This window comes from Engystomops pustulosus, chromosome 3 (assembly GCF_040894005.1).
Source record: "Engystomops pustulosus chromosome 3, aEngPut4.maternal, whole genome shotgun sequence".
In the NCBI taxonomy this organism is placed as follows: Eukaryota; Metazoa; Chordata; class Amphibia; order Anura; family Leptodactylidae; genus Engystomops; species Engystomops pustulosus.
Window position 1 is genome coordinate 226,373,711 of NC_092413.1, and position 27,567 is coordinate 226,401,277.

The window sequence follows — 27,567 nt, forward strand, 5'->3', positions numbered from 1 at the left end:
GTCTGCCGGGATTCACTAAGGTCGGTGCGACGGATATCCACCAGGTGCCGCTGCTGCGCCGAGGTCCACCGGAGTTCACCTTCTTCCTCCTGATGCACGAGAGTGCTGATCTTGCGACACAAATTTTAAATTCTGCGGTTTTTCCGAATCTGTTGGGTTGTCCGATGGCCACGCCCCCCGATTTCTGTCAAACTCCCGGCGCAACTGGGCGCAAAACGGAAATCGTCGGGAAACCCGAAGAAAGTGTGTGATTCCAACCCTTAGTAAATGAGCCCCAATGAGCTCTATCGCAGGTTTGATTTTGGCTGCAAATTGTGTGTGTGTGGCCAGCAAGTCAAAGAACCAATACACGAAACACACTCTCTGGTCTCTCTAAAGATGATGATATTTTATTCAGACTGTGAGGAAGGGGGTTATGCCACCACCAAAGAAAGTTCTATTTCAAGTACTTGAAGACATGTGTAATATTTCCACAAGAACTTTACAGCCTCTAATTAAGTGGACAGTCATCTACCTACCTGTTGTCTACCTCACTTTTTTGTAGTTTTTGACAAAGGTCTGTGTTATTGACCATAAAGTTACCCCTTAAAGCTTAAATATACATGTGCTGAGATTTCTCAATGTTGTACAAGATGGAGAAGTCATACCTTAAATGGATTCTGTACTCTCACTTAGGGTGAACTTACTGGCATCATTTCTAGGGTCAGATTTTGAAGTTTAATTGTCATATACATATATATATGTATAGGGATTTGCAGTCCACTATTCAGATAATTGAGGGGGGTCTAACTGCCGAGATACTTATCCTCGATGTTGTATGTAGAGGATTAATGTCATTAATTATGATGTTAAATGTCAAATTCTGCCTTAACTTGTCTTTCTACTACTGATTGTAGGCTGCTCATAGACCTAAATTGGAAGCTCCACATTAAGCTCAGGTTAAATTCTCAAATCTAATTTGTAAGTTTCAATTACATTTATCAGACAACATCATATCTTGTCAGACTTAAACCTTATTCTGATTAAATTGGACTTTGTGTTCAGTTCTGGTCTCAGTAGAATTATGTAACATTTGGGGAAAAAAATACATCCAAGAAGTCCAGAACCGGAAGCCAAAATAGCGAAGACCTCCACAACCACCATGTACTTCCCCTTGGTGCTGAGATAGGCCGGGATGAAGGAGATCCACACACTGCAGAAGACCAGCATGCTGAAGGTGATGTACTGAGCCTCATTGAAGGTGTCTGGAAGTTTCCTGGCAAAAAATGCTACAATAAAGCTCAACACCGCCAGGAATCCAATGTAGCCAATGGACAGGAAGAAAGCTACGGCAGATCCCTCATTACATAATAATGTGACTCTTTCATCCTCTGTACTGGTGTCATAATCTTGAAATGGTGGGAAAAAGTACAACCAGAAGACACAGATCAATATTTCAAGAAAAGAGCAACTAAGAAGCACAAATATAGAGGAATGATTGCTCCACCACTTCATCCCCGCATTGCCTGGCCTTATAACATTAAAAGCCAAGATCACAGTTATGGTTTTTGATAAGACTGAGGATATGGCAATCGTAAAGATGTTCCCGAAAGCCACCTGCCGGAGGAGGCAGGACAACCTGGTTGGGTGCCCAATGAACAACAAAGGACAGAGGAAGGATAAGACGAGAGAGAGGAGAAGTATGAAGCTGAGGTTCTGGTTATTGGCTTTCACGATGGTCGTGTTCTTGTGCTTGATAAATATTCCTGTTATTATGACTGTCAAGAAGCAGAAAAGCATGGAAATGATGAGCAGGGATGTCCCCAGTGCTTCTCCATAAGACAGGTACTCCGGGATTCTCCAGATACAGGCGTCTCTTCTTTCATTTGACCATTGCTCGATTGGACACTTCACACACTTTTCCATATCTACAAGAAATATTTCTGTTATTAGAAGACGCAAGTGACCTCAGCTCCTACAGTTCAGATCAATGGAAGAACTTCTTTGCTCGTAATCCTATTACATTCCTCGAAAGCAAATATCACACTTTGATATGTCTGTGAATCCTGAATGTGCATGAGCCAATGGAACTTTCCATAACAAGTAAAATAACAATGGCAAATGGGGAGATGAAAAGTGTGAGTGTGTTCTTGTAATCTAAGGAGTTTTCGGAAGGCCTATAAATATAGTTGTGCAAAATGGCAATAGATTGATAGAAAAATGGTCTAATCAATCACTTTATGAGGTTATATTGCATAATAAGCAATGGGCCAAATGGTCCATCAGAGCACCAGGAGATGTTTCTGAGGACCTAGGCTCTCAAACATAATAATGGGGTTCCAATGGTCGGCAGAAGATGCATTAGTTGGCCTTGAAACAGTAACATTTATAATACTGTAGACTATTGCTCCCTTTTTATAATATGTCCTTCATAAGCTTGGATAAAATCTGGATAAATGGATGGTTGGCCCACAGAAATACTACTTATCATGGACTCAGTCCAGTACTACATATCTCCATGTGCACTACTAGTATATCATTGATAGGACAAATACTTAAGACTCTCTGGAAGCCATTGGTGAGAGATGCCAACAAGTAATGGCTCTCACAGGCACATGCTAATGTGTCCATATTTGACATAATATGCATGCGATATGACTATATATCTTTTCGTTTTATCCTCCAAAATCAGCTGTTGCTTTGGAATATGATGTCCAGTTCTGCAACAACCATTGAACTGTAATCTGAAAAGGACTTTAAAATTCACTCAAAAAAATTCCTTCCATAATTCTTTTTACTAGTCATACCATGTATAGCCTTATTATAGATACTTCAGTTGTCACTTCTACTAGATTATCTATTTGTTAAATGAGAAATTTGATTGACGACTCCCAGACAGTGATACTTACCCGTGGAATTGGTTATCTCGCCCTTTGGACATGGAAAGCAGATGTGGCAGCACTTCTGTCTTCCTCGCTGATGGAGTCTTTGGTATCCCGGGCGGCAGGACGCGGAGCACACTGAGCGTGGAGTCTTAAGAAACAGATCAAATTCATGAAGATACTAGTGGGTTGATCCAAAAGTCCAAATAATGTTAATGATGGCAGTCTTATTCACTGCAGTAACAAAATATGACATGTCAAAGGTGCTCCCACGACCCACATCCCTGGTCGCGGGTAGAGATGGGCAAATTTGTTAAAATTTGTTTCGCCCTGATTCGCCGAATTTTTTGAAAAAATTTGATTCGACCCGAATCGAATCAAAACGAATCACGTTAAAAAACAGGCATTTCCTGGCTGCAGAGAGCCTGTAGGGTGTTGTAGAACATTGTGCCATGCTTAAATACGCATAGGGAGCGTGGTTTGGTCTTCAAACAATGCTGTGCTTTAGTATGACACGCACATGACAGCCGCCGCTCTTAGAATCGCTTCACTCTTCACTTCCATGTGCACTTACATATGCCAACTTCCCCAAATAAGGGAAGCGGGAAAGCTGCCTGACAAGGTAACGTCTGTGCCAGCTCGAAAGGACCGAGCTGAGGGCCAAGATCCCATTATAACATCACACAGTGCACTCTTCTTACACTGACATCAGATGATTCCATAGATTACGACAGAACCTGTTCTGTTAAACGCGGATACATGTGGAAAGCCCCCCACAAGAGTGGAGAGGATGTTGGCAGTAATTTTGCATTGACGTCACTGATCATTTTGCCCTTCTTTTCATCCGTCAGTGTCCTCTTTCAATCGGTCAATAATCCATCAGTATTGCTAAAGCCAAAAACAAACAGGAGTTGATCCAGAATAGAGATGAGCAGCAAATGGGATGTCCTGTACTTGCATGTCCTCTGTGTTCTGTATCCACTCCTGCTTTTGGCTATCAATCCTGAAGCTTTTCATCCTTCTGACAGATGAAATGAAGAGGAAAACTAAACATAGCGGCAACGCCATAGAGTGGTGGAGGGTGAAAACAGCATTATGGAAATCACAGGGTGTTCCAGGGAGACAGCAGTCACTCAGCAGCAGGATGAGTTGGCTGCAGAGTGGCACAATGACAAATTATGGAGGTGGCGGAAACATGGTAGGCCACAAAGTGGCACAATGATAAGAGTGTGGAGGTGGCGGCAGCAGAAGCAGGAGCCCAAAGGTGTCAGCAACATGGTGGCAGCAACAGGGATAGCCACAGAGTGGCACAATGATTTAGTGTGGAGGTGGCATCAGCAGCAGGATCCCACAGGTGGCAGCAACATGGTGGCAGTAACAGGGAAAGCCACAGAGTGGCACAATTATATAGTGTGGAGGTGGCAGCAGTAGCAGCAGCAGCAGCAACAGGAGGCCACAAAGTGGCACAATGATAAGAGTGTGGAGGTGGCAAAAGAAGAAGCAGCAGCAGAAGTCCACAGGTGTCAGCAACATGGTGGCAGCAACAGGGAAAGCCACAGAGTGGCACAATGATATAATGTGAAGGTGGCATCAGAAGCAGCAGGAGCCCGCAGAGTGGCACAATTTTATAGTGTGAAGGTGGCATCAGTAGCAGCAGCAGCAGCAGGAGTAGCACAATGATATAGTGTGAAGGTGGCATCAGAAGCAGCAGCAGCAGGAGCCCTCAGAGTGGCACAATGATATAGTGTGTTGGTGGCATCAGAAGCAGCAGGAGCCTGCAGAGTGGCATAGTGATATAGTGTGAAGGGAGCATCAGAAGCAGCAGGAGCCTGCAGAGTGGCACAATGATATAGTGTGAAGTTGGCATCAGAAGCAGCAGCAGGTGCCTGCAGAGTAGCACAATGATATAGTGTGTTGGTGGCATCAGAAGCAGCAGGAGCCTGCAGAGTGGCACAATGATATAGTGTTAAGGTGGCATCAGAAGCAGCAGCAGCAGGAGCCAGCAGAGTGGCACAATGATATAGTGTGTTGGTGGCATCAGAAGCAGCAGGAGCCTGCAGAGTGGCACAATGATATAGTGTGAAGGTGGCATCAGAAGCAGCAAGAGCGGCAGAGTGGCACAATGATATAGTGTGTTAGTGGCATCAGAAGCAGCAGCAGCAGGAGCCCGCAGAGTGGCACAATGATATAGTTTGAAGGTGGCATCAGTAGCAGCAGCAGCAGGAGGAGCCCACAGAGTGGCACAATGATATAGTGTGAAGGTGGCATCAGAAGCAGCAGCAGCAGGAGCCTGCAGAGTGGCACAATGATATAGTGTGAAGGCGGCATCAGAAGCAGCAGCAACAGGAACCTGCAGAGTGGCAAAATCTTATAGTGTGAAGGTGGCATCAGAAGCAGCAGCAGCAGGAGCCCGCAGAGTGGCACAATGATATAGTGTGAAGGTGGCATCAGAAGCAGCAGCAGCAGGAGCCCGCAGAGTGGCACAATCATATAGTGTGTTGGTGGCATAAGAAGCAGCAGGAGCCCGCAGAGTGGCACAATCATATAGTGTGTTGGTGGCATCAGTAGCAGCAGCAGCAGGAGCCCGCAGAGTGGCACAATGATATAGTGTGAAGGTGGCATCAGAAGCAGCAGCAGCAGGAGGAGCCCACAGAGTGGCACAATGATATAGTGTGTTGGTGGCATCAGAAGCAGGAGCCCGCAGAGTGGCACAATGATATAGTGTGAAGGTGGCATTAGAAGCAGCAAGAGTGGCAGAGTTGCAGAATGATATAGTGTGTTAGTGGCATCAGAAGCAGCAGCAGCAGGAGCCCGCAGAGTGGCACAATGATAAAGTTTGAAGGTGGCATCAGTAGCAGCAGCAGCAGGAGGAGCCCACAGAGTGGCACAATGATATAGTGTGAAGGTGGCATCAGAAGCAGCAAGAGCGGCAAAGTGGCACAATGATATAGTGTGAAGGTAGCATCAGAAGCAGCAAAAGTGGCAGAGTGGCACAATGATATAGTGTGAAGGTGGCATCAGAAGCAGCAGCAGCAGGAGCCTGCAGAGTGGCACAATGATATAGTGTGAAGGCGGCATAAGAAGCAGCAGCAGCAGGAGCCCACAGAGTGGCAAACTCATATAGTGTGAAGGTGGCATCAGAAGCAGCAGCAGCAGGAGCCCGCAGAGTGGCACAATGATATAGTGTGAAGGTGGCATCAGAAGCAGCAGCAGCAGGAGCCCGCAGAGTGGCACAATCATATAGTGTGAAGGTGGCATCAGAAGCAGCAAGAGCGGCAGAGTGGCACAATGATATAGTGTGAAGGCGGCATCAGAAGCAGCAGCAGCAGGAGCCTGCAGAGTGGCACAATGATATAGTGTGTTGGTGGCATAAGAAGCAGCAGGAGTCCGCAGAGTGGCACAATCATATAGTGTGTTGGTGGCATCAGTAGCAGCAGCAGCAGGAGCCCGCAGAGTGGCACAATGATATAGTGTGAAGGTGGCATCAGAAGCAGCAGCAGCAGGAGCCCGCAGAGTGGCACAATCATATAGTGTGAAGGTGGCATCAGAAGCAGCAGCAGCAGGAGCCCGGAGAGTGGCACAATGATATAGTGTGAAGGCGGCATCAGAAGCAGCAGCAGGAGCCCCCAGAGTGGCACAATCATATAGTGTGAAGGTGGCATAAGAAGCAGCAGAGGAAGAAGCCCGCAGAGTGGCACAATCATATAGTGTGAAGGTGGCATCACAAGCAGCAGCAGCAGGAGCCCGCAGAGTGGCACAATCATATAGTGTGAAGGTGGCATCACAAGCAGCAGGAGCCTGCAGAGTGGCACCATGATATAGTGTGGAGGTGGCGGACAATTCCAGTCCCTGGTAAAGATGGTAGGAGGCAGATGGTGCAACTAGCAGCAGATGTGCGGCATCAGACGGGTGGCAGCATCAGTAGTGGCAACATCAATAGTAGCTGAGGCAGGTAGTTAGAACCCCGACTCATTTCTCAACGTTTGGAGGAGGCGTCATGGCTGATCTAATCTGATGTATTAGGCATTGGTGAGTTGAAATCCTGGCCGATCCAAGCCTGATTCATCTTGACAAAGGTCAGTCTCTCCACATTACAAGTGGGTTCTCCTGGGGGTAACGATGGCCCCTGCCGCACTGAACACCCACTCTGATGCCACACTACTAGCCGGGCAGGACAGCTTCTCTACTGCAAACTCCGCAAGTTGCGGCCACGCATCAAGTTTGGCTGCCCAGTAGTCCATGGGATCCTCTACCTCAGGTGGTAAAGTGCTGTCCAAGTGGGCTACCACCTGCTGGTGCAGGGTCTGCTTCATGTCCTGCTGCTGCTGGTGGTGGCTACCCTCCTCACTAGGCGGGTGAAGGAAATTGCTCATTAAGGATTCCAGACTTAAGCGACTGTTGATGGAACTGCTACTGCTCCTACCCCCCCAGCTCCCCACAGCAGCCGTGGTAGTAGTGCCAATGACTACCAGGAATCCCCCGGTCACACCTGACAGAGGATAGACAATGGCGCACATAGGCAGCGGCCAACTGTGTGCTCAGTATTTCTCTATAGTATGCCAGTTGTTCCTTCCTCTCAGCAGCAGGAAAAAAGTCACCCATTTTGGACCGGTAGCGAGGGTCCAAGAGGGTGGAGAGCCAGAAGTCATCCCTATGCCGGATGTTGACTATTCGGCTGTCACTAGTTAGGCAAAGCAGCATGCTGTGGGCCATCTGTGCAAGTGACTCTGAGGGACTCCCGGCCTCCATATCCACAGTATACTGCCACGGTGCTTCTGGGTCATCTGCCTCGTCTTCTACCTCCTCCGGATGCTCCTGCTCCTCCTCTCCTGTCACCTGAGTAGAAAAACCACAAATTGCACCAGACTCTGCTTGTGCTCCAATGTCCTCCTCCTCCTCCTCCAGTTCAGCCCCCACCGGACTCATGTGGCCATGAGATGTAGTCTCCACTTCTCCAGTGCCCTGACCAGAAAGATTTTGCAGCATGAGTTCCAGGACATGAAGCAGTGGAATGACGTTATTCATACCGCAGTCCTGGCGACTGACAAATAACGTGGCCTCTTCAAAAGGCCTGAGCAAATGGCAGGTGTCACGCATGAGCTGCCAGTGGCTGACATCAAAGTTACACAGGGGAGTACTACGGTTCGCTTGCATCAACAAAAAATCATGAATGGCTTTTCTCTGTTCATACAGGTGGTCTAACATATGGAGGCTGGAATTCCAACGGGTGGAAACATCGCATCGCATGTTGGGGTAGACCGTTCTGGCGCTGCAACTTGAGGAGGGTGTGCTTTGTAAGAATGGCTGAAGTGCGTGCACAGTGTCCTGGCCATTTTTAGAATGGCTGTAAAACTTCAGGAACTTGTTGACTACCAGATTGAACACGTGCGCCATGCACGTCACCATGGTTCCGATTTTTAGTTGTCGTAGAGAAAGCCACACATTGATTTTTTGCGGCTTGGAACTCTCCACCTCGGTTCGGCACAAGCCATTAGTTCTCTGAAGGGTGCAGAGTCCACGACTTGGAAAGGGAGAGACTGCAGTACCAACAACTTCGACAAGAGCACGGTCAGCTGGATGGCTGGACGCATAGATTTGTCTTTTTGTAATCGCCTCGCTCAATGACTGCTGGCGCCATGGATGGTGACGCTGCATGTGTTGGCGCAGGGCCGTGGTGCCATGGTTAGCTCCCTCGCCACGCTTCACTTTCTGCCCGCAGATACGACATGTATCCACGCTCGGCTCCTCTGGTGTCTTTACAAAAAACTGCCACACCGCTGAGGTGGTAATTTTACCGCCAACACTCTGCACTGAGCGACTACTACCGCCGCTGCCTCGCTGAGCCCCAGTGCCACTGCTTATTTGGGCCTGCGAATCGGGATTTGTACCCCGCGGACGTTTGGCTCCCGTCCTCGCACTGCTGCCACCCTGCTGACTCAAAGCCACAGTAGCGACTTGCTGCCTGCTCCGCAAGCTGACACTCTCTTTGCCCGACGATGATGAATCCCCTGCTACACCCGGCTCCCAAGTGCGATCGGCTACATCATCGTCAATTTGCGTTTCCCGGTCACTGCTACTCTCCTCACCGGTGTCAGTATGCACAGCCTGCCTACTGCAGGAAGCAGCGGAAGTCTGCCCCACCTCTTCACTGCAAAGCAGCTGCTGACTGTCCTCAAACACTTCGTCCTCACTGAATAGTGGCGCTGAGCCCAGACCACCTAGTAGCTCTCTGGCTGCGGGAAAGGAACAGGACAGAGCCTGGTTGATAACAGGTGAGGGTAGTTGACCTGCTCCTGGGCCATGCCAACTAATTGTTATATCAGAGGAACCCACGGACTCTTGGTTGGGGCTGTCAGATGTTATATTTGAGGAATTGGATGACGTAGTCAACCATTCAACAACCTTTGGGTTGTTGATCAACACACTGCCACTAGATGACAACGGCAGTTCTGGCCTCACAGAGTCACCCTTGCTGCGACATCCCCTTACTGTGCTGCCACCTCTGCCTGCTCCACCTGCCACCTTTCTGTCTGACATAGTGGTTTATAAACTACGTGGATTTGACACGTAAATCTGTCTGTAAACTAGAGCCCCCAAAAGGTGTGGCAATGTGCGTTATACAGATACCCCACAACTGACAGTGTAATTTCAGCGAAAATCACTGTATAAACTACGTGGATTTGACGCGTAAATCTGGCTGTAAACTAGAGCCCCCAAAAGGTATTGCAATGTGCGTTATACAGATACCCCACAACTCACAGTTCACTACTGCAGATGCATGAATGCCAAACAGATTTCTTCCTATTCGATATTGTAACTAAATAGAACTTCTATTTGGGGTATACAGATCCCCCTAAAAGAACAACCAGGAATTGGTCCACCAATCGCTACTGCAGATGCATGAAAGTCAAACAGATTTCTTCCTATTCGATTTTGTCACTAAATAGAACTGCTATTTGGGGTATACAGATCCCCCTTAGAGAATAGCGAGGGATTGCAGCAAGAATCGCACAGTACAATAGCAGCAGCTGGACGCTACAACATGAAGTGTGAAGTGCTGAGATGGCTGGTTTTATAGGGCTGTGTGACATCACATAAGCCTGCCGGTTGCTGATTGGCTTACAGGTCTGCAGATGTCATCGGGGGTGTTCCTTTCTCCTTCCCAGAGTTCTCTGCCCCATGTAACAAGTTGTTCTCGTGCCAATTTAGCAGAAACATGAGGGGAAAAAAAACAACTTCGTTCCCGCGAATCAGCATAAACTTCGGCTTCGTGACGAAACTAATTTTTCCTGAAATTCTAACCGAAGTTAGAATCATTAGAATCGATTCGCCCATCTCTAGTCGCGGGTGCACCCGTGTCCTTACCCAGTCCCTGGCCCTCCTCTGCTCTGTCTCACCTCTCCTCACTCTGGGTTTGCACCTGCCCCCTTCGGGGCACGTGCACTAGCATTCGTTGACTTGATGGGACAGCACACCGATTATTAGTGCTGGACATTCCTGTATATGGCTATAAACCGGCCTCTCCCAGAATTCCCTGACGTATCTTTGTGCTATATCCCTCAGAGAAAGCTTGTTTTGTTGCCTAGTGCCTGTCTGTTGATTTACCGTTGTAATCCCGGTTCCGTTCCTGACTTTGACCCCGTGCTGCCTGTCCTGACTTCCTACTTTGTTCCTGACGTTGATCTTGTGCTGCCTGTCCCGACCTCCTGCCTGTCCCCGACCACGATTCAGCCTCACAACTTTGTATCAGGTCTCTGCCACCACCGCGGCCAAAGTTGCTCCCAGCAGCCACGCCAAGTTCCTGCGGTTCCACCTGCAAGCCCAATTTGTCTACCATCCACAGAACCCAGGCTGAGGCTCTCAGCGGGTTGAACAAGCACAACCCAGAGTCCAATATTTTTCCTGCCTGTCTCCAGTTTTCCAAAGATCTCCTCTGCCATCACTTACGTCTGCTACCGAAAGGCCAATGCAGGTGGCTAAAACCCAGCTAACACCCCAGGAGCACTCCAGACATAGACAGGAAAATCTCTGCATCTACTGTGCCAGCCCTGAACACTTCCTCCAGTCGTGTCCAGTATGTCCTCAGCGTTCAGGAACTCATTCACACCTAGGGTTCCTAGGAGGAGCGTCCCTAGGCGAGAGCAAAGCTTCTCCATGCCTGCATCTTCCTGTTCTGCTCAGCTTTGGAACCAGTGATCCGGTTCAAGCCTTGACCTTCCTAGACTTCAGTTCTACAGGGAATTTCGTGGATGCTGCTCTGATCTCCGGGCATCGTTTTCCTGTAGTTCGTCTGGAGAAGCACCTGGTCATCTCTTATGTCAGTGGGCAGATCCTCTCTGACCCGGTCCAGTATCACAATGAATCACTTTGCTTTTAAGTCGCTCCATGTCCTCCGTTCCGAGGACTGGACTTCCGAGGCTACAGCAACATGCACCTATCCTCGACTGGCAGACCTGGGAGGTCTGGGGTCCTGATTGCCAGTCTCACTGCCTCGTGACTCTCCGTCCAGTGTCCGCCAGGTCTTCTGAGTCTTCCAAGCCATTGGTGGGTCTTCCTGCTATTTATATGGACCTTGCTGACATCTTCTTAGAGAAACAAGCGGAGAATCTGTCCCCGCATCGTCCTGTCGACTGTCCTATAGACTTCTAAATTTGTGCTGTCGCACATCGACTGTTGGTGCTTATACGGATTAGGGTACCCACCCCAAATATGTCAAGTCTAAATGAATCCAAGCACTCCTTCGGTATAATGCCAGAAAAGTGATATTTATTTATATACAGTGATCAGTCTATGACATTTCGGCCCTTCTCGGGCCTTTGTCAAACACGATCAAATAGAAGGTTAGAGGTCAGGCTGGCTGGTATGGCGGGCGTATGATATGGACACTATGGGGGATATTTATCATACGCTGGCGCTCGTGCGCCAGCGTATGATAGCCCCGCCGCTGCAAATTCGCAGCCCGATACATGAAGAGGCTTCTGCCTCTTCATGTATCAGGCTGCCAGTGGCGCAGCGTTTATCCTACGCCAGGCCCTGCCTGGCGTAGAGAAAAACGCAACCGGCGACTTTTCACGTATGAAAAGTCGCCGGCAGCAGCGAGTGCGCAGGCGCGGGGACAGTAACGCCCCCCGCCGGCCCACTCCTGTCCGGCCGCGCCCCCCCCTTCACGCCCCTTCACGCCCCACTGGCGTGAAGGTGGCGGATTGGGGAAAATAATCGCAAAAGCTAGCAATAAGCTAGCATTTGCGATTATTTCAGGGCCTCTGCGCCAGTGGCGGTGCGCAGAGGTCCTGATAAACATGCCCCTATGTATGGACACATAGGGGCAGATTTACTTACCCGGTCCATTCGGGATCCAGCGGCGCCTTCTCTGCGGTGGATTAGGGTCCGTCCGGGATTCACTAAGGTAGTTCCTCCGACGTCCACCAGGTGGCGCTGCTGCGCTGAAAAGCATCTGAACGCACTCAAGTTCACCGAGCTGGACCAAGTGAAGGTAAGCACGTCCCAAGCGACACATTTTCCGTTTTTAAATGCGGCGGTTTTTCCGAATACGTCGGGTTTTCGTTCGGCCAGGCCCCCCCCCCATTTCCGTTGCGCGCATGCCGGTGCCGATGCGCCACAATCCGATCGCGTGCCAAAATCCAGGGGCAATACAGGGAAAATCGGCGCAAATCGGAAATATTCGTGTAACACGTCGGGAAAACGCGAATCGGGCCCTTAGTAAATGACCCCCATAGTGTCCATACCATACGCCCGCCATACCAGCCAGCCTGACCTCTAACCTTCTATTTGATCGTTTTTGACAAAGGCTCGATTGGGCTGAAACGTCACAGACTGATCACTGTATATAAATAAATATCACTTTCTGGCATTATACCCAAGGAGTGCTTGGATTCATTTAGACTGTCCTATAGAGCTGCTACCATGCACATCTCCTCCACGAGGTCGGGTATACCCACTCTCTGTACCCGAGACCACGGCTAGGTCAGCCTATATCAAAGAGAATCTGCAGAAGGGGTTCATCCGCAAATCCTGTTCTCCTGTCGATGCTGAATTCTTCTTCATGGCCAAGAAGGATGGGTCCCTCTGTCCGTGTATCGACTACTACGGCCTCAATAAAGTCACGGTGAAAAAACGCTACCCACTACCCCTGATAACTGAACTGTTTGACCATTTACATGGTGCTAAGGTTTTCACCAAGCTGGATTTGCGGGGGGCATATAACCTCATCAGCAAAGGTGAAGGCGATGAGTGGAAGACAGCCTTAAATACCCGTGACGCTCACTTCGAATACCTCGTCATGCCCATTGGACTGTATAATGCGCCTGCAGTGTTTCAGGAATTTGACATCTTCTGGGACTTGCTCTACACCTGTGTCTTTGTCTACCTGGACAATATCTTGGTATTTACTTCTGACCTGGAGTCTCATCAAGCCCACGTATGACAAGTTCTTAGGCACCTAAGGGCCAATCATCTCTATGCCGATCATCTCCAATATGGGCCTACAGATGGATCTAACCAAGTTATCTGCAGTACTTCAGTGGCCTTGCCCAGGACTTTGTGCCATGCAAAGATTCTTGGGTTTCGCTAATAACTACAGGCAGTTTATACCGCATTTTTCCTCTCTCGTGTCTCCCATTGTGGCGTTAACTAAGAAGAACAGTGATCTTAAACTCTGGCTTCTGGTGGCTGAAGATGCATTTTCCAAGCTTAAATCTGCCTTTGCTTCTGCCCTTGTTCTAACACAGCCGGACACTGAGAAACCATTCCACCTTGAAGTGGACGCTTTCTCTATAGGTGTTGAAGCTGTTCTCACCCAGAAAGAGCACAAAGGCCCAACACTCACTTGTGGTGTTTTCTCTAAAGCCTTCTCCGCTGCCGAGAGGAATTACTCCATTGGAGATCATGAACTTTTGGCTATTAAACTGGCCTTAGGAGAATGGCGCTATCTTTTGGAAGGACTGTGTATATTGACTTGGGGACATTGCTCTCAGGTGACTGGGCATCCTGGGGTACAGCGTTCAGTAGCCCTCATTTCTCGTTACTATTGGGGGCCTGACCTGGTCAAAGAAGTGTGGGATTTTGTGGGTTCCTGCACCTCCTGTGCTCGTAACAAGCCATCTCGACTAAGACCTGCTGGTCTCCTATTGCTGTTGCCCTTACCATCTCCAAGATGTCCCATTTTGTTCCGCTCCCGGGTTTGCCGCCAGCTCCTTGTCTGGCCAGTATGTTCTTCCTCCATATCTTCCTGCTACATGGACTCCCTCAGCACATTGTCTTGGACCATGGGGTCCAGTTTGTTTCCAGATTCTGGTGTTCCCTCTGCAATCAACTGCAGGTCAAGCTGGACTTCTCCTCCGCACACACTCCTAAGACTAATGGGCAAGTAGAGAGAGTCAACTGAACTCTGGGCTGTTACCTTCATCATTTTGTTTCTGTCCCTCAGGATGACTAGTCCACTCTGTTACCAAGGGCCGAGTTTTCCTACAACTCTCTGGACTCGGAGTCTACGGGCACTGCCCCGTTTCCTCAGATGTACATGCGCTGGAAGAATTGGAGCAGGACCTCAAGTCAATTTGGGAACAGACACATCAGTCATTACTTCAAGCATCTGCCTGCACCAAGATCCAGGCCGACAAGAAATTCAGGTCTCCTCCAGTCTTCTCTCCGGGTGACAATGTGTGGCTTTCTTCCAGATACGTCCGGCTGAAAATTCACAGCTACAAGCTTGGACCACGGGGCCCATTCGGTGGCCATTCAAGGTGGTTAAGCGCATTATTCCTGTGGCATATAAATTCTGCCTTCCTCACACTATGTGCATCCCGAACTCCTTCCATTTCTCTCTCTTGAAGCCTGTCATCTTTAACTGCTTCTCTCGGCAATCTGCTGCTCCTGAAGCTGAATCCATTGATGTCCTTGAGGTGAAGGAGGCCTGCAGTTGAAGACAGTAAGAGGTAAGCAGTTCTTCCTTGTTTACTGGAAGGGGTTCGGGCCTGAGGAGTGATCGCGGGAGCCTCACTTCTCCTCACTCCTGGTCTGTGTTCGGCAGTCCAGCGTGAGCATCCCCGCTCCTAGGGCACGCGTGTGCTGGTGCTCAAAGATTTAAAGGGCCAGCACTCCGCTGATTGGTGATGCCCATTCCTGGATATGGATATAATCCAGTATCTCCCAGCATTCCCTGATGGATCTTTGTGCTATATCCCTCAGAGAAAGCTTGTTTCATTGCTTAGTGTCTGTCTGCTGATTTCCAGTTGTGACCCTGACTTTCCTGACTTTGATTCCATGCTGCCTGTCCTGACCTCCTGCTTTGTTCCTGATGTTGATCCTGTGCTGCCTACCCCAACCTCCGGCCTGTCCCCGACCATGATTCAGTCTCAGAAGGAAAATGTAAAGGCAGGACACAAACAAGGACAGTGAGCCCTGACACTGAGACCCCCAATCTGTCCCTACCTACTTATTGGGTCCCCCCTAAACGGAGGCCAATAACTGGGCGACGTTCCCTCCCTGGGTAAGGTGTGAACATGTAACAATACAGACAAACAAACACAATAAGGGGAGGTAAACAATCCGAGTTAGCAACAGCAGGAATATCAATAACCAAATCACAATCCAATAGACTAGTCAATAAACAGGCAAGAATTCAGAAACCAGAAGTCAGAAATCAGAAATACAACAGAGCTAGAAACACAGCAAGATAGCAGTTTGACCAGCAAGGAGTCAAAGCAACACTGGACACTTATAGGGAACTCAGCCCTGCCACAGGTGGAAGGAGCAACAATTACAGATCACAGTGTTACCTCCTGCAAGACCGACTCAGTGAGGGGAGTGGCAGACATCAGGTCAGACAGCATAGGACCTAGTTCACACTTCAGAATGAGACTCAGTGTCTCCTAATCCTACCAGCACGGATAGAGGAGACAGCAGGCGCAGACATGACAGTACCCCCCCTTTTATGAGGGGCCACTGGACCCTCATTAGGACCACCAGGTTTGGAGGGGTTTCGCTGATGATATTATCTGAGGAGGCACGGGGCATGAAGATCTCTGCTAGCGACCCACGTACGATCCTCAGGGCCGAACCCCTTCCAATGTACAAGATACTGGACAGAGTTCTGAACTCTGCGAGAGTCAAGAATTTTCTCAACTTCAAACTCCAGTTCTCCCTGAATGACAATGGGAGCCGGTGGCTCAGACCTAGGCAGGACAGGGAGAATGTACTTCTTCAGTAGAGATTTATGAAAGACATTATGGATACGGAGGGTACGGGGTAACTGAAGTCTGAATGCCACTGGATTTATCACTTCTGTAATAGTATATGGACCCCCATAGCGGGGAGCAAATTTCCATGATGGCACTCTAAGACGTAGGTTTTTGGTTGTCAACCACACACGTTCCCCCACGACATACTCCGGACCAGGTGACCGTTTTTTGTTAGCCTGACGTTGTTGGGAATCTTGGGCTTTAACCAGGTTCGAAAGAGCCCGAGCCCAGACTAAGCTTAGCCTTTGGAAGGTACTTTCAGCAGACGGATTAACAGATTCAATCTCTCTACACGACGAGTACCTAGGATTAAACCCATAATTACAATAAAACGGTGAAACTTTGGTGGAGGAATTTACCCTATTGTTTAGGGCAAACTCTGCGAGGGGAAGGAATTGTTTCCATTTCTCCTGAGAGTCAGAGACATAACACCTTAGAAATTGCTCCAGAGTCTGATTTAATCTCTCAGTTTGGCCATTGGTCTCCGGATGAAAGGCGGAGGAGAAGGACAGAGAGACACCCAGACGACCACAGAACTCTCTCCAAAATTTGGATACAAACTGAACACCCCGATCAGACACAATATTCTCTGGAATCCCATGAAGACGAAGTATATGATTGATAAACAGGGAGGCTAATATCTTGGCACTGGGAAGCTTCTTCAAAGGAATCAAGTGACACATTTTAGAGAACCTATCACATACCACCCAGATAACAGTTTTCCCCTGGGAGTCAGGCAAATCAGTTATAAAATCCGTAGATATGTGAGTCCAGGGTCTTCTAGGAAGAGGGAGAGGATGAAGAAGTCCTTCCTGACAATGACGAGGTACTTTAGATCTAGCACAGACCTCACAAGCAGCCACAAAACCCTGGACATCACGGGACCATGACGGCCACCAGTAGGACCTGGATAGCAGATACTTAGTTCCAGCAATACCTGGGTGACCGGCCAGGACAGAGCAATGTATCTCTTCAAGAACACGGAGTAGAATCAGGAGCAGAATCCTGGGCATTAGCAGTGGAAGCGGCTAAATCCTGGTCAATGACAGAAATTACAACACCGGGCGACAGGATCTTTTCTGGAATCGTCTCAGGGGCATTACTGGAGAAGCTACGAGATAGAGCATCAGCCTTAGTGTTCTTAGACCCCGGACGATATGTTATAATAAAGTCAAAACGAGTGAAAAACAAAGCCCTATGAGCCTGTCTAGGATTAAGCCTTTTAGCACTAAATACAGCAAATTCTTGTGGTCTGTTATAACTGTAATTTGATGTCTAGCCCCCTCAAGGAAGTGCCTCCACTCCTCAAACGCCCACTTTATGGCCAGGAGTTCACGATTACCAACATTGTATTTGCGCTCAGTAGGGGAGAACTTCCTTGAGAAAAATGCTACAGGATGAAGGTTAGTAAGGGATTCAGGACCCTGAGACAAAACGGCTCCAACCCCAAACTCAGATGCGTCAACCTCTACAATAAAAGGTTGATTCAAATCAGGCTGGATCAAAACAGGAGCATTCATGAAACTTTGTTTTAATTGCATGAATGCTAACTCAGCATCTGGAGTCCAATGGGTTACATCAGAACCTTTCCTAGTGAGATCTGTCAACGGCTTGGCCAAAACAGAGAAATTTTTAATACATTTTCGTTAGTAATTAGCAAAACCCAAAAATCGCTGTAGGGATTTCAAGTTTGTGGGCTGTTCCCAATTTTCAATAGCCGTGACTTTGGCGGGATCCACACAAAAAGACTCAGGAGTGATAATATAACCCAGAAAGGATATTTTTTGGACTCCAAACAAACATTTAGACAGTTTAGCGAACAACTGATTCTGGCGAAGTCTAGACAGTACATTTCTGACATGTTGTACATGAGTGGCCCAGTCTGGAGAGAAGATTCAAATATCATCTAAATAAACCACAACATATTGACCCAGAAGATCACGAAAGATATTATTTACAAATTGTTGAAAGATAGCAGGGGCATTACACAACCCAAAAGGCATAACAAGGTACTCAAAATGTCCCTCTGGGGTATTAAACGCCGTCTTCCATTCATCTCCTTTCCTGATACGAATCAGATTATAGGCTCCAGGCAAATCAATCTTGGAAAACCAATGGGCACCCACTATCTGATTGAATAAGTCAGGGATCAATGGGAGCGGGTATTGATTCTTTACAGTAATGTTATTAAGTTCACGATAGTCAATGCAAGGTCTGAGACCACCGTCCTTCTTTCCGACAAAAAAGAATCCTGCCCCCATAGGAGAGTTGGACGGGCGGATATGTCCCCTTTGTAAACTTTCACGGATGTCCTCCCGCATGGCCTCACGCTCTGGGGAAGATAAATTGAATATCCTCCCTTTGGGGTACTTGACCCCGGGCAGGATATCAATTCCACAGTCATAAGGCCTATGCGGGGGCAAGGACTCAGCAGAACCTTTATCAAAAACATCAGAAAAGTCTGAAATGTACTCTGGCAGAATTACATCTTCAGACTGAATGTCAGTAACAAGCAGAGAACAACAATGAGAGGAACACTTCTGACCCCACTTAGTCAATTCACCAGAAGTCCAGTCAAAGACTGGGTTGTGTAGAGCTAACCATGGAAAACCCAAGATGATATCAGCAGATACATTTTTAAACACAAAAAATTGCAACAACTCAGTGTGAATGGAGCCAACCTGCAAGGAAATTTGGGGTGTTTTAGAGTCAATCTTATCCTCCTTTAACGGAGAGGAATCAGCACCAGTAACCTGGAATGGAGCATCCAGCTTTATCAAATCAACACCGAGGGCCATAACAAAATTTAAATTAACAAAATTTGCAGCAGCCCCTGAATCCACAAAAGCTTTACCAGAAACAGATCTCTCATTGATTGAGAGGGTTATGGGTAACAAAATTTTTGAGACTGATTCGGGAAATACCTGTGCGCCTAAGCGACCTTCCAGAAAGCCGTCTAGGCGCTGGAGTTTTCCGGCGCTGGTCTTACAGGGCACGTCCTTATCAGGTGACCGGAGTTCCCACAGTAGAAACAGAGCGAATTCTTTTTACGGTGTTCCTTGCGGTCATGGGGAGAGATGGCTCCAACTTGCATGGGTTCTTCAGTATTCCCCCGTGATTCTTTAGAAGGATTGACAGAGGAAGAAGGCAGAGAAGTAGGAGCATGGAAAGCAGACACACGCTCACGCTTACGTTCCCTAAAGCGCTGGTCTACTCTGACTGCCAGAGACATAGCCTGTTCTAGAGTGTTAGGTTCGGGATGTCCTACTAGCAGATCTTTAAGGGAATAGACAGGCCCAATCTGAATTGGTACCTAAGGGCACGATCACCCCAACCCGTTGGGATGGCCCACCTTCTGAATTCAGAACAATAGTCCTCAACTGCACGTTTACCCTGACGTAAAGCAGTCAACTGTTCCTCAGCATAGCTGGATTTGTCTGGTTCCTCATATAGAGATCCTAAGGCTGAAAAGAAAAGATCCACAGAGGTCAATTCAGGTGCATCAGAGGCTAACGAAAATGCCCACTCTTGGGGACTACCTCGCAGAAGTGAAATGATAATGCCCACCCTTTGAACTTCATTTCCTGAAGACTGGGGCCTAAGACGAAAATACAAATAACAACTCTCCCTGAAGGAGAAATAAAGCTTCCTATCACCACTAAAGAGATCAGGAAGCTTGACTTTAGGTTCACACACTGACAAACCTGAGGTAGCAGGGGGGCGCTGTTCCTGCAACTGGACCCGCTCAGCAAGGTTCTGTACCATCTGAACTAAGCCATGTATCTGGTTGCCAATAGCCTCCATAATACTGGCCCAGTGATATAATATTTATTTTGGGCTGGTCAACATGTAATGGCAGGACACAAACAAGGACAGTGAGCCCTGACACTGAGACCCCCAATCTGTCCCTACCTACTTATTGGGTCCCCCCTAAACGGAGGCCAATAACTGGGCGACGTTCCCTCCCTGGGTAAGGTGTAAACACGTATCAATACAGACAAACAAACACAATAAGGGGAGGTAAACAATCCGAGTTAGCAACAGCAGGAATATCAATAACCAAATCACAATCCAAATAGACTAGTCAGTAAACAGGCAAGAGATCAGAAACCAGAAATACAAGAGAGCTAGAAACACAGAAAGATAGCAGCGACCAGCAAGGAGTCAAAGCAACACTGGACACTTATAGGGAGCTCAGCCCTGCCACAGGTGGAAGGAGCAACAATTACAGATCACAGTGTTACCTCCTGCAAGACCGACTCAGTGAGGGGAGTGGCAGACATCAGCTCAGACCGCATAGGACCTAGTTCACACTGCAGAATGATGATAAACTCAGTGTGTTCTAATCCTACCAGCACGGATAGAGGAGACAGCAGGCGCAGACATGACAGAAGTGCCAAGGACATGTCCACTCCCCCCAACCACTTATATGGGAGTGCTTATAATAGCGAGGGGGTACTTGCAGTAGCCAGACAGATATGGTAGATCACAGAGAGTCCTGCTGCCAGGGTCACATGACCATCCTGTCCGCCTGGTTCCCAAGTAACTTTATCAGTGCCAGTAAAATATGAATCAACTATTCAACTCTTGTACTTACTCTGGCAAAGTTACTAGCTTTTGGCTGGTGGCTTAGGGTAAGTGGCCAGAATCAGTAGCTTAGAGTTAGTTTCTTAGGTTTAGTTGCTAAGTAAGTAGTTTATGGTTAGTGAATTAGACCAACTGGTTAAACTTGATGCATTTGGGAGTTTTTATTTTAATAAAATATTTACTTTTTTAAGTAATCGTCTCAGTCTGTGAGGAAACCTGACAATCCAGTTGTGTAGAAAGTCCAGAGGGGTCTGAACATTGTCCTAAAAGCAATCAATATAAATCCCATCATGGCAAAAACAAACCATAAAAGATCCAATAAACAACAGTACAGATGCAGATGCTCCGTAATTGTACAATGAGGACACGATGCTCTGGTCAAGAGCTGAACTATGGGGCACCATTTGTTCACAGTGCATTCCGTCCAACAAAATGTGTTCAGTGGCACAAAATTAATTTAGTGATCACCGAATTCATACTATGGACAGAGAATTCAAAGTTGTCATAGAAAAATCTGTTTTGTGCTCACAAAATTAATATTTATCGACCCAAATTGCTATTTGTCATTACAAAAATCATTTTTTTGTACACAAAATCAATTAGACTTTTACAGAATGCACAAATTTTTGTGATGCAGCTTATTTTGTGTGGACAAATTGTATTTTGTGTCACAAATTATAATTGTTTGACTACAAAATGTAATTTTGTTGCACAAAATACCATTTTGTGTCACACACAATATTATTGTGTCACACAAAATTCATGTTGTCAGACATTATTCATTTTGTCACACAGAAATCATTTTGTCACAGACAGTTCATTATGTCACACACAATTCATTTTGTCACACAGATATGATAAAAATTATTTTGGCACACAGAATTCATTATGTAACACAAAATGAATTTTGTCCCACGAAATTCACAGAATTCATTTTGTCACACACAATTCATTTTGTCAAACACAATTGACAAGAAGAATTTTGTTGCACAGAATTCATTATGTGACACAAAATGCATTCTGTCCCACAAAATTCACAGAATTCATTTTGTCACACACAATTCATTCTGTCAAACACAATTGACAAGAAGAATTTTGTTGCACAGAATTCATTATGTGACAGAAAATGCATTCTGTCCCACGAAATTCACAGAATTCATTTTGTCACACACAATTCATTTTGTCACACGAAAAGTATTTTGTCAAACAGCATGGGATTTTGTCAAAGAGAATGGTATTTTGTCAAACAGAATGGTATTTTGTAGTACAGAAGTAGAATCCTGTCACACAGAATAATATTTTGTCAAACAGAAATAGATTTTGTAGCACAGAATAGGAGTATTGTCACACAGAATGGCATTTTGTAGTACAGAAATTTAATTTTGAAAAGACTCTTATACAAAAGTCATTTTGTCAAAAAAATGTTTTCTGTGCCACAAAATAAAAAATCTGTGTCACAGCACATGTTTTGCGTCCACAAAAGTTAATTCTGTGTCACAAAATATGATCCTGTAAACACAAAATAATTTTTTTGTTCACATAATCCAGTATGTCAGCACAAAATAAATTTGGTGTTCACTAAAAGTAGATCTGTAGTTTTGTGTAAATGTAATGTATTTTGTCTTCAAGCTGAATATTTTGTGAACACAAAATCAAACGGCGCCCCATACTGAACCTGCATCAGGAAACATGGGTGGCAGCTGACAGCCAGCATTTCTGTGTAACACCCGTGGTTGGAACGAGCTTCAAACCCTTTATATGCTAGCAGTGAAATTCTATACCTGATAGGTGCCCCCCAGAGTGTTTGTTTATTCATTTTGAATAATTAACGGAAACATCCAAAATCGAAAGCTTCATTCAGTCCATCAGATTTCCGAGCCTTACGATCCATGTACTTTCAGTTTTGACTAGATGGCTCGCCGGATTGGCACCGCGAATATCCAGTTGTATTGGGGTTCTGGCGCACCCTTTAATCTCTATCTATTACAATTATGTTTTTTTTCCTTTAACCCCTTTCGCTCATTTCCCGTGTACAGAGCTGTGTGAGGCTTATTTTGTGCATAATACATTTTACTTCTCTGTCACTTGAGGCCCATTTGAAGTCCGGCGCGATTCACCAAGATAGTGCGTCCAATATCCTGCATGTGTCGCTTCCCCGCTCCGTTCCCCGGAGTTCACCTTCTTCTTCCTGGTGCATGTAAGTGCATTGTCCGTGTATAATGCGATGTGCGGGGAGTCACTAAGATCGAGCGCCTGATTGCCTGCATGTGTCGCTTCCCCGCTCAGGTCCCCAGAGTTCACCTTCTTCTTCCTGGTGCATGTAAGTGCATTGTCCGTGTATAATGCGCTGTGCTGGGAGTCACTAAGATCGTGTGCATGATATCCTGCATGTTTTGCTTCCCCGCTCAGGTCCCCGGGGTTCACCTTCTTATTCCTGGTGCATGTAAGTGCATTGTCCGTGTATAATGCGCTGTGCGGGGAGTCACTAAGATCCTGCACCCGATATCCTGCATGTGTCGCTTCCCCGCTCAGGTCCCCGGGGTTCACCTTCTTCTTCCTGGTGCATGTAAGTGCATTGTCCGTGTATAATGCGCTGTGCGGGGAGTCACTAAGATCCTGTGTCCGATATCCTGCATGTGTCACTTCCCCGCTCAGGTCCCCGGGGTTCACCTTCTTCTTCCTGGTGCATGTAAGTGCATTGTCCGTGTATAATGCGCTGTGCGGGGAGTCACTAAGATCCTGTGTCCGATATCCTGCATGTGTCGCTTCCCCGCTCAGGTCCCTGGAGTTCACCTTCTTCTTCCTGGTGCATGTAAGTGCATTGTCCGTGTATAATGCACTGTGCGGGGAGTCACTGATCCTGCACCCGATATCCTGCATGTGTCGCTTCCCAGCTCAGGTCCCTTGAGTTCACCTTCTTCTTCCCGGTGCATGTAAGTGCATTGTCCGTGTATAATGCGCTGTGCGGGGAGTCACTAAGATCCTGCACCCGATATCCTGCATGTGTCGCTTCCCCGCTCAGGTCCCCGGAGTTCACCTTCTTCTTCCTGGGGCATGTAAGTGCATTGTCCGTGTATAATGCGCTGTGCAGGGAGTCACTAAGATCGTGCGCCCGATATCCTGCATGTGTCGCTTCCCCGCTCAGGTCCCCAGAGTTCACCTTCTTCTTCCCGGTGCATGTAAGTGCTTGGCTTGCGACACAATTTTGAAGGTTAAATCCTGCGAATCTGTCAGATCGTCCGTCAGCCCGCCCCCCCATTTGTGTCGCGTGAAACCCCGCACCGATGCACCAAAATCTGATTGTGTGCGCCAAAAACCTTTTCTAAATGCAGCGCACAACGAAAACAGTCGGGTATTCCAACGATAGTGCGGACCCTTAGGAAATTAGCCCCATTATTTATTATTCTAGGCCCTTTACTGGGAAGCTGAGAAAACATTAGAATGTGGAAAATGCTAAAAAAAAACGCATTTGCGTCACTTTCTTGTGGCCTCAGTTTTTTCCACTTTCTCTGTGCGCCCCAAATAACACCTCTACTTTATTCTTTGGTTCAGTGCAATCACAGTGATACCGGATTTATAGAAGTTTTACTGCGTTTTAATACATTTTCAAAAATTAAACTAATTTGTCCGAAAAAGGCAAAGAAATCTTCTGACGCTAGTAACTTTTTCATACTTCGGTGCACGGAGCATTTTTTGTTAAATAAACCAACGTTTTCATTGCTACCATTCATAGGACTGCGCAAGATTTTGATCACTTTTTATAACAGTTTCTATGTGATGTACACTCACCGGCCACATTATTAGGTACACCTGTCCAACTGCTCGTTAACACTTAATTTCTAATCAGCCAATCACATGGTGGCAACTCAGTGCATTTAGGCATGTAGACATGGTCAAGACAATCTCCTGCAGTTCTCCCGAGCATCAGTATGGGGAAGAAAGGTGATTTGTGGCCTTTGAACGTGGCATGGTTGTTGATGCCAGAAGGGCTGGTCTGAGTATTTCAGAAACTGCTGATCTACTGGGATTTTCACGCACAACCATCTCTAGGGTTTACAGAGAGTGGTCCGAAAAAGAAAAAACATCCAGTGAGCGGCAGTTCTGTGGGCGGAAATGGCTTGTTGATGCCAGAGGTCAGAGGAGAATGGGCAGACTGGTTCGAGCTGATAGAAAGGCAACAGTGACTCAAATCGCCACCCGTTACAACCAAGGTAGGCAGAAGAGCATCTCTGAGCGCACAGTACGTCCAACTTTGAGGCAGATGGGCTACAGCAGCAGAAGACCACACCGGGTGCCACTCCTTTCATCTAAGAACAGGAAACTGAGGCTACAATTTGCACAAGCTCATCGAAATTGGACAGTAGAAGATTGGAAAAACGTTGCCTGGTCTGATGAGTCTCGATTTCTGCTGCGACATTCGGATGGTAGGGTCAGAATTTGGCGTCAACAACATGAAAGCATGGATCCATCCTGCCTTGTATCAGCGGGTCAGGATGGTGGTGGTGGTGTCATGGATCCATCCTGCCTTGTATCAGCGGCTCAGGCTGGTGGTGGTGGTGTCATGGTGTCTTTGGGCCCCTTGGTAACGCCACAGCCTACCTGAGTATTGTTGCTGACCATGTCCCTCCCTTTATGAGCGCAATGTCCCCTGTAACATCTGATGGCTACTTTCAGCAGGATAATGCGCCATGTCATAAAGCTGGAAGCATCTCAGACTGGTTTCTCTAACATGACAATGAGGTCACTGGACACAAATGGCTCCACAGTCACCAGATCTCAATCCAATAGAGCATCTTTGGGATGTGGTGGAACGGGAGATTCGCATCATGGATGTGCAGCCGACAAATCTGCGGCAACTGTGTGATGCCATCATGTCAATATGGAGCAAAATCTCTGAGGAGCTTCCAGCACCTTGTTGTATCTATGCCACGAAGAATTGAGGCAGTTCTGAAGGCAAAAGGGGGTCCAACCCGTTACTAGCATGGTGGACCTAATAAAGTGGCCGGTGAGTGTATAATGGTGTAAAAGTCGCGTTTTGGACATTTGGGCGCTATTTTCCGTTATGGGGTCACCGCCGGCTATAACTGTTTTTATATTTTGATAGATCGGGCATTTTGGGATGCAAAAACACCTAAGGTGTTTAGGATTTTGACTGTTTATTTTGTTTTATATCAATTTTAGGGAAAGGGGGTGATTAAAAATGTTAAGATTTTATTAATTGTTTTTACTTTTTTTAAAAATTATTTCTTAGACCCTCTAGGGTACATTAACCCTAGATAGTCTTATCATTCTTGCCATATACTGGAATACTACTGTATTGCAGTATATGGCGTTTTGACATAAGCTCATTGTAACGGATCTTCAAAAACCAACCAATCTCAACAAAGATGGCGCCGTCTTTTAACACCAGCGACCGGTGCAAGCTCTGACCGCGGGTGTTAGCGATGGGTCTTTGCTGTAATATGCAGAGGTTGAGCCCTCTTCATACACCCTTCATAGCTATCCGGTGGATATGTCCGTCGGTGAGCGTGAAGGGGTTAAAATGTTCAGCAATTGGAGTTGGTTGGAATACGCCCCATTGGTTGCTTCTGCCTCCATTTTATCATAATTCCTTATGTTGCTGAGATGTTCACACATTCTAGCTCTAAAATCTCATAGTTTTTCCAATATAGAGCAGATTGCAGGGGCATCAGGGGCTTGGTAGGGCGCAAGCTACACCTTTGAGTTACACCTGATGTGTTCTTTTATATTAAGAAAAGTTTCCTCAAAAGTCTTAATCAGAATGAGATGACAAGACCTCCCACCCCGCTACACTAAGACCTCCCACCCCGCTACACTAAGACCTCCCACCCAGCTACACTAAGACCTCCCACCCCGCTACACTAAGATCTCCCACCCCGCTACACTAAGACCTCCCACCCCGCTACACTAAGACCTCCCACCCCGCTACACTAAGACCTCCCACCCCGCTACACTAAGACCTCCCACCCCGGTACACTAAGACCTCCAACCCCACTACACTAAGACATCCCACCCCGATACACTAAGACCTCCACCCCGCTACACTAAGACCTCCCACCCCGCTACACTAAGACCTTCAACCCCGCTACACTAAGACCTCCCACCCCGCTACACTAAGACCTCCCACCCCGCTACACTAAGACCTCCCACCCCGCTACACTAAGACCTCCCACCCCGCTACACTAAGACCTCCAACCCCGCTACACTAAGATCTCCCACCCCGCTACACTAAGACCTCCCACCCCGCTACACTAAGACCTCCCACCCCGCTACACTAAGACCTCCAACCCCGCTACACTAAGACCTCCCACCCCGCTACACTAAGACCTTCAACCCCGCTACACTAAGACCTCCCACCCCGCTACACTAAGACCTCCCACCCCGCTACACTAAGACCTCCCACCCCGCTACACTAAGACCTCCCACCCCGCTACACTAAGACCTCCAACCCCGCTACACTAAGATCTCCCACCCCGCTACACTAAGACCTCCCACCCCGCTACACTAAGACCTCCCACCCCGCTACACTAAGACCTCCAACCCCGCTACACTAAGATCTCCCACCCCGCTACACTAAGACCTCCCACCCCGCTACTCTAAGACCTCCCAACCCGCTACACTAAGACCTCCCACCCCGCTACACTAAGACCTCCCACCCAGCTACACTAAGACCTCCAACCCCACTACACTAAGACCTCCCACCCCGCTACACTAAGATCTCCCACCCCGCTACACTAAGACCTCCCACCCCGCTACACTAAGACCTCCCACCCCGCTACACTAAGACCTCCCACCCCGCTACACTAAGACCTCCAACCCCACTACACTAAGACATCCCA

At 47.4% G+C, this 27,567-nt stretch overlaps 1 protein-coding gene across 1 annotated transcript; it reads right to left on the reverse strand.

The window, feature by feature from the left end:
- Positions 1-494: 494 nt before the first annotated feature.
- LOC140122992 (vomeronasal type-2 receptor 26-like) lies at positions 495-20,526 on the reverse strand. Its single transcript, XM_072144242.1, has 3 exons — positions 20,365-20,526; positions 2,889-3,012; positions 495-1,907 (listed from the first exon to the last, which is right to left on the reverse strand). Exons 1-3 carry the CDS (start codon positions 20,524-20,526, stop codon positions 991-993), a joined length of 1,203 nt encoding a protein of 400 aa, XP_072000343.1. The 3' UTR covers positions 495-990.
- Positions 20,527-27,567: the final 7,041 nt, after the last annotated feature.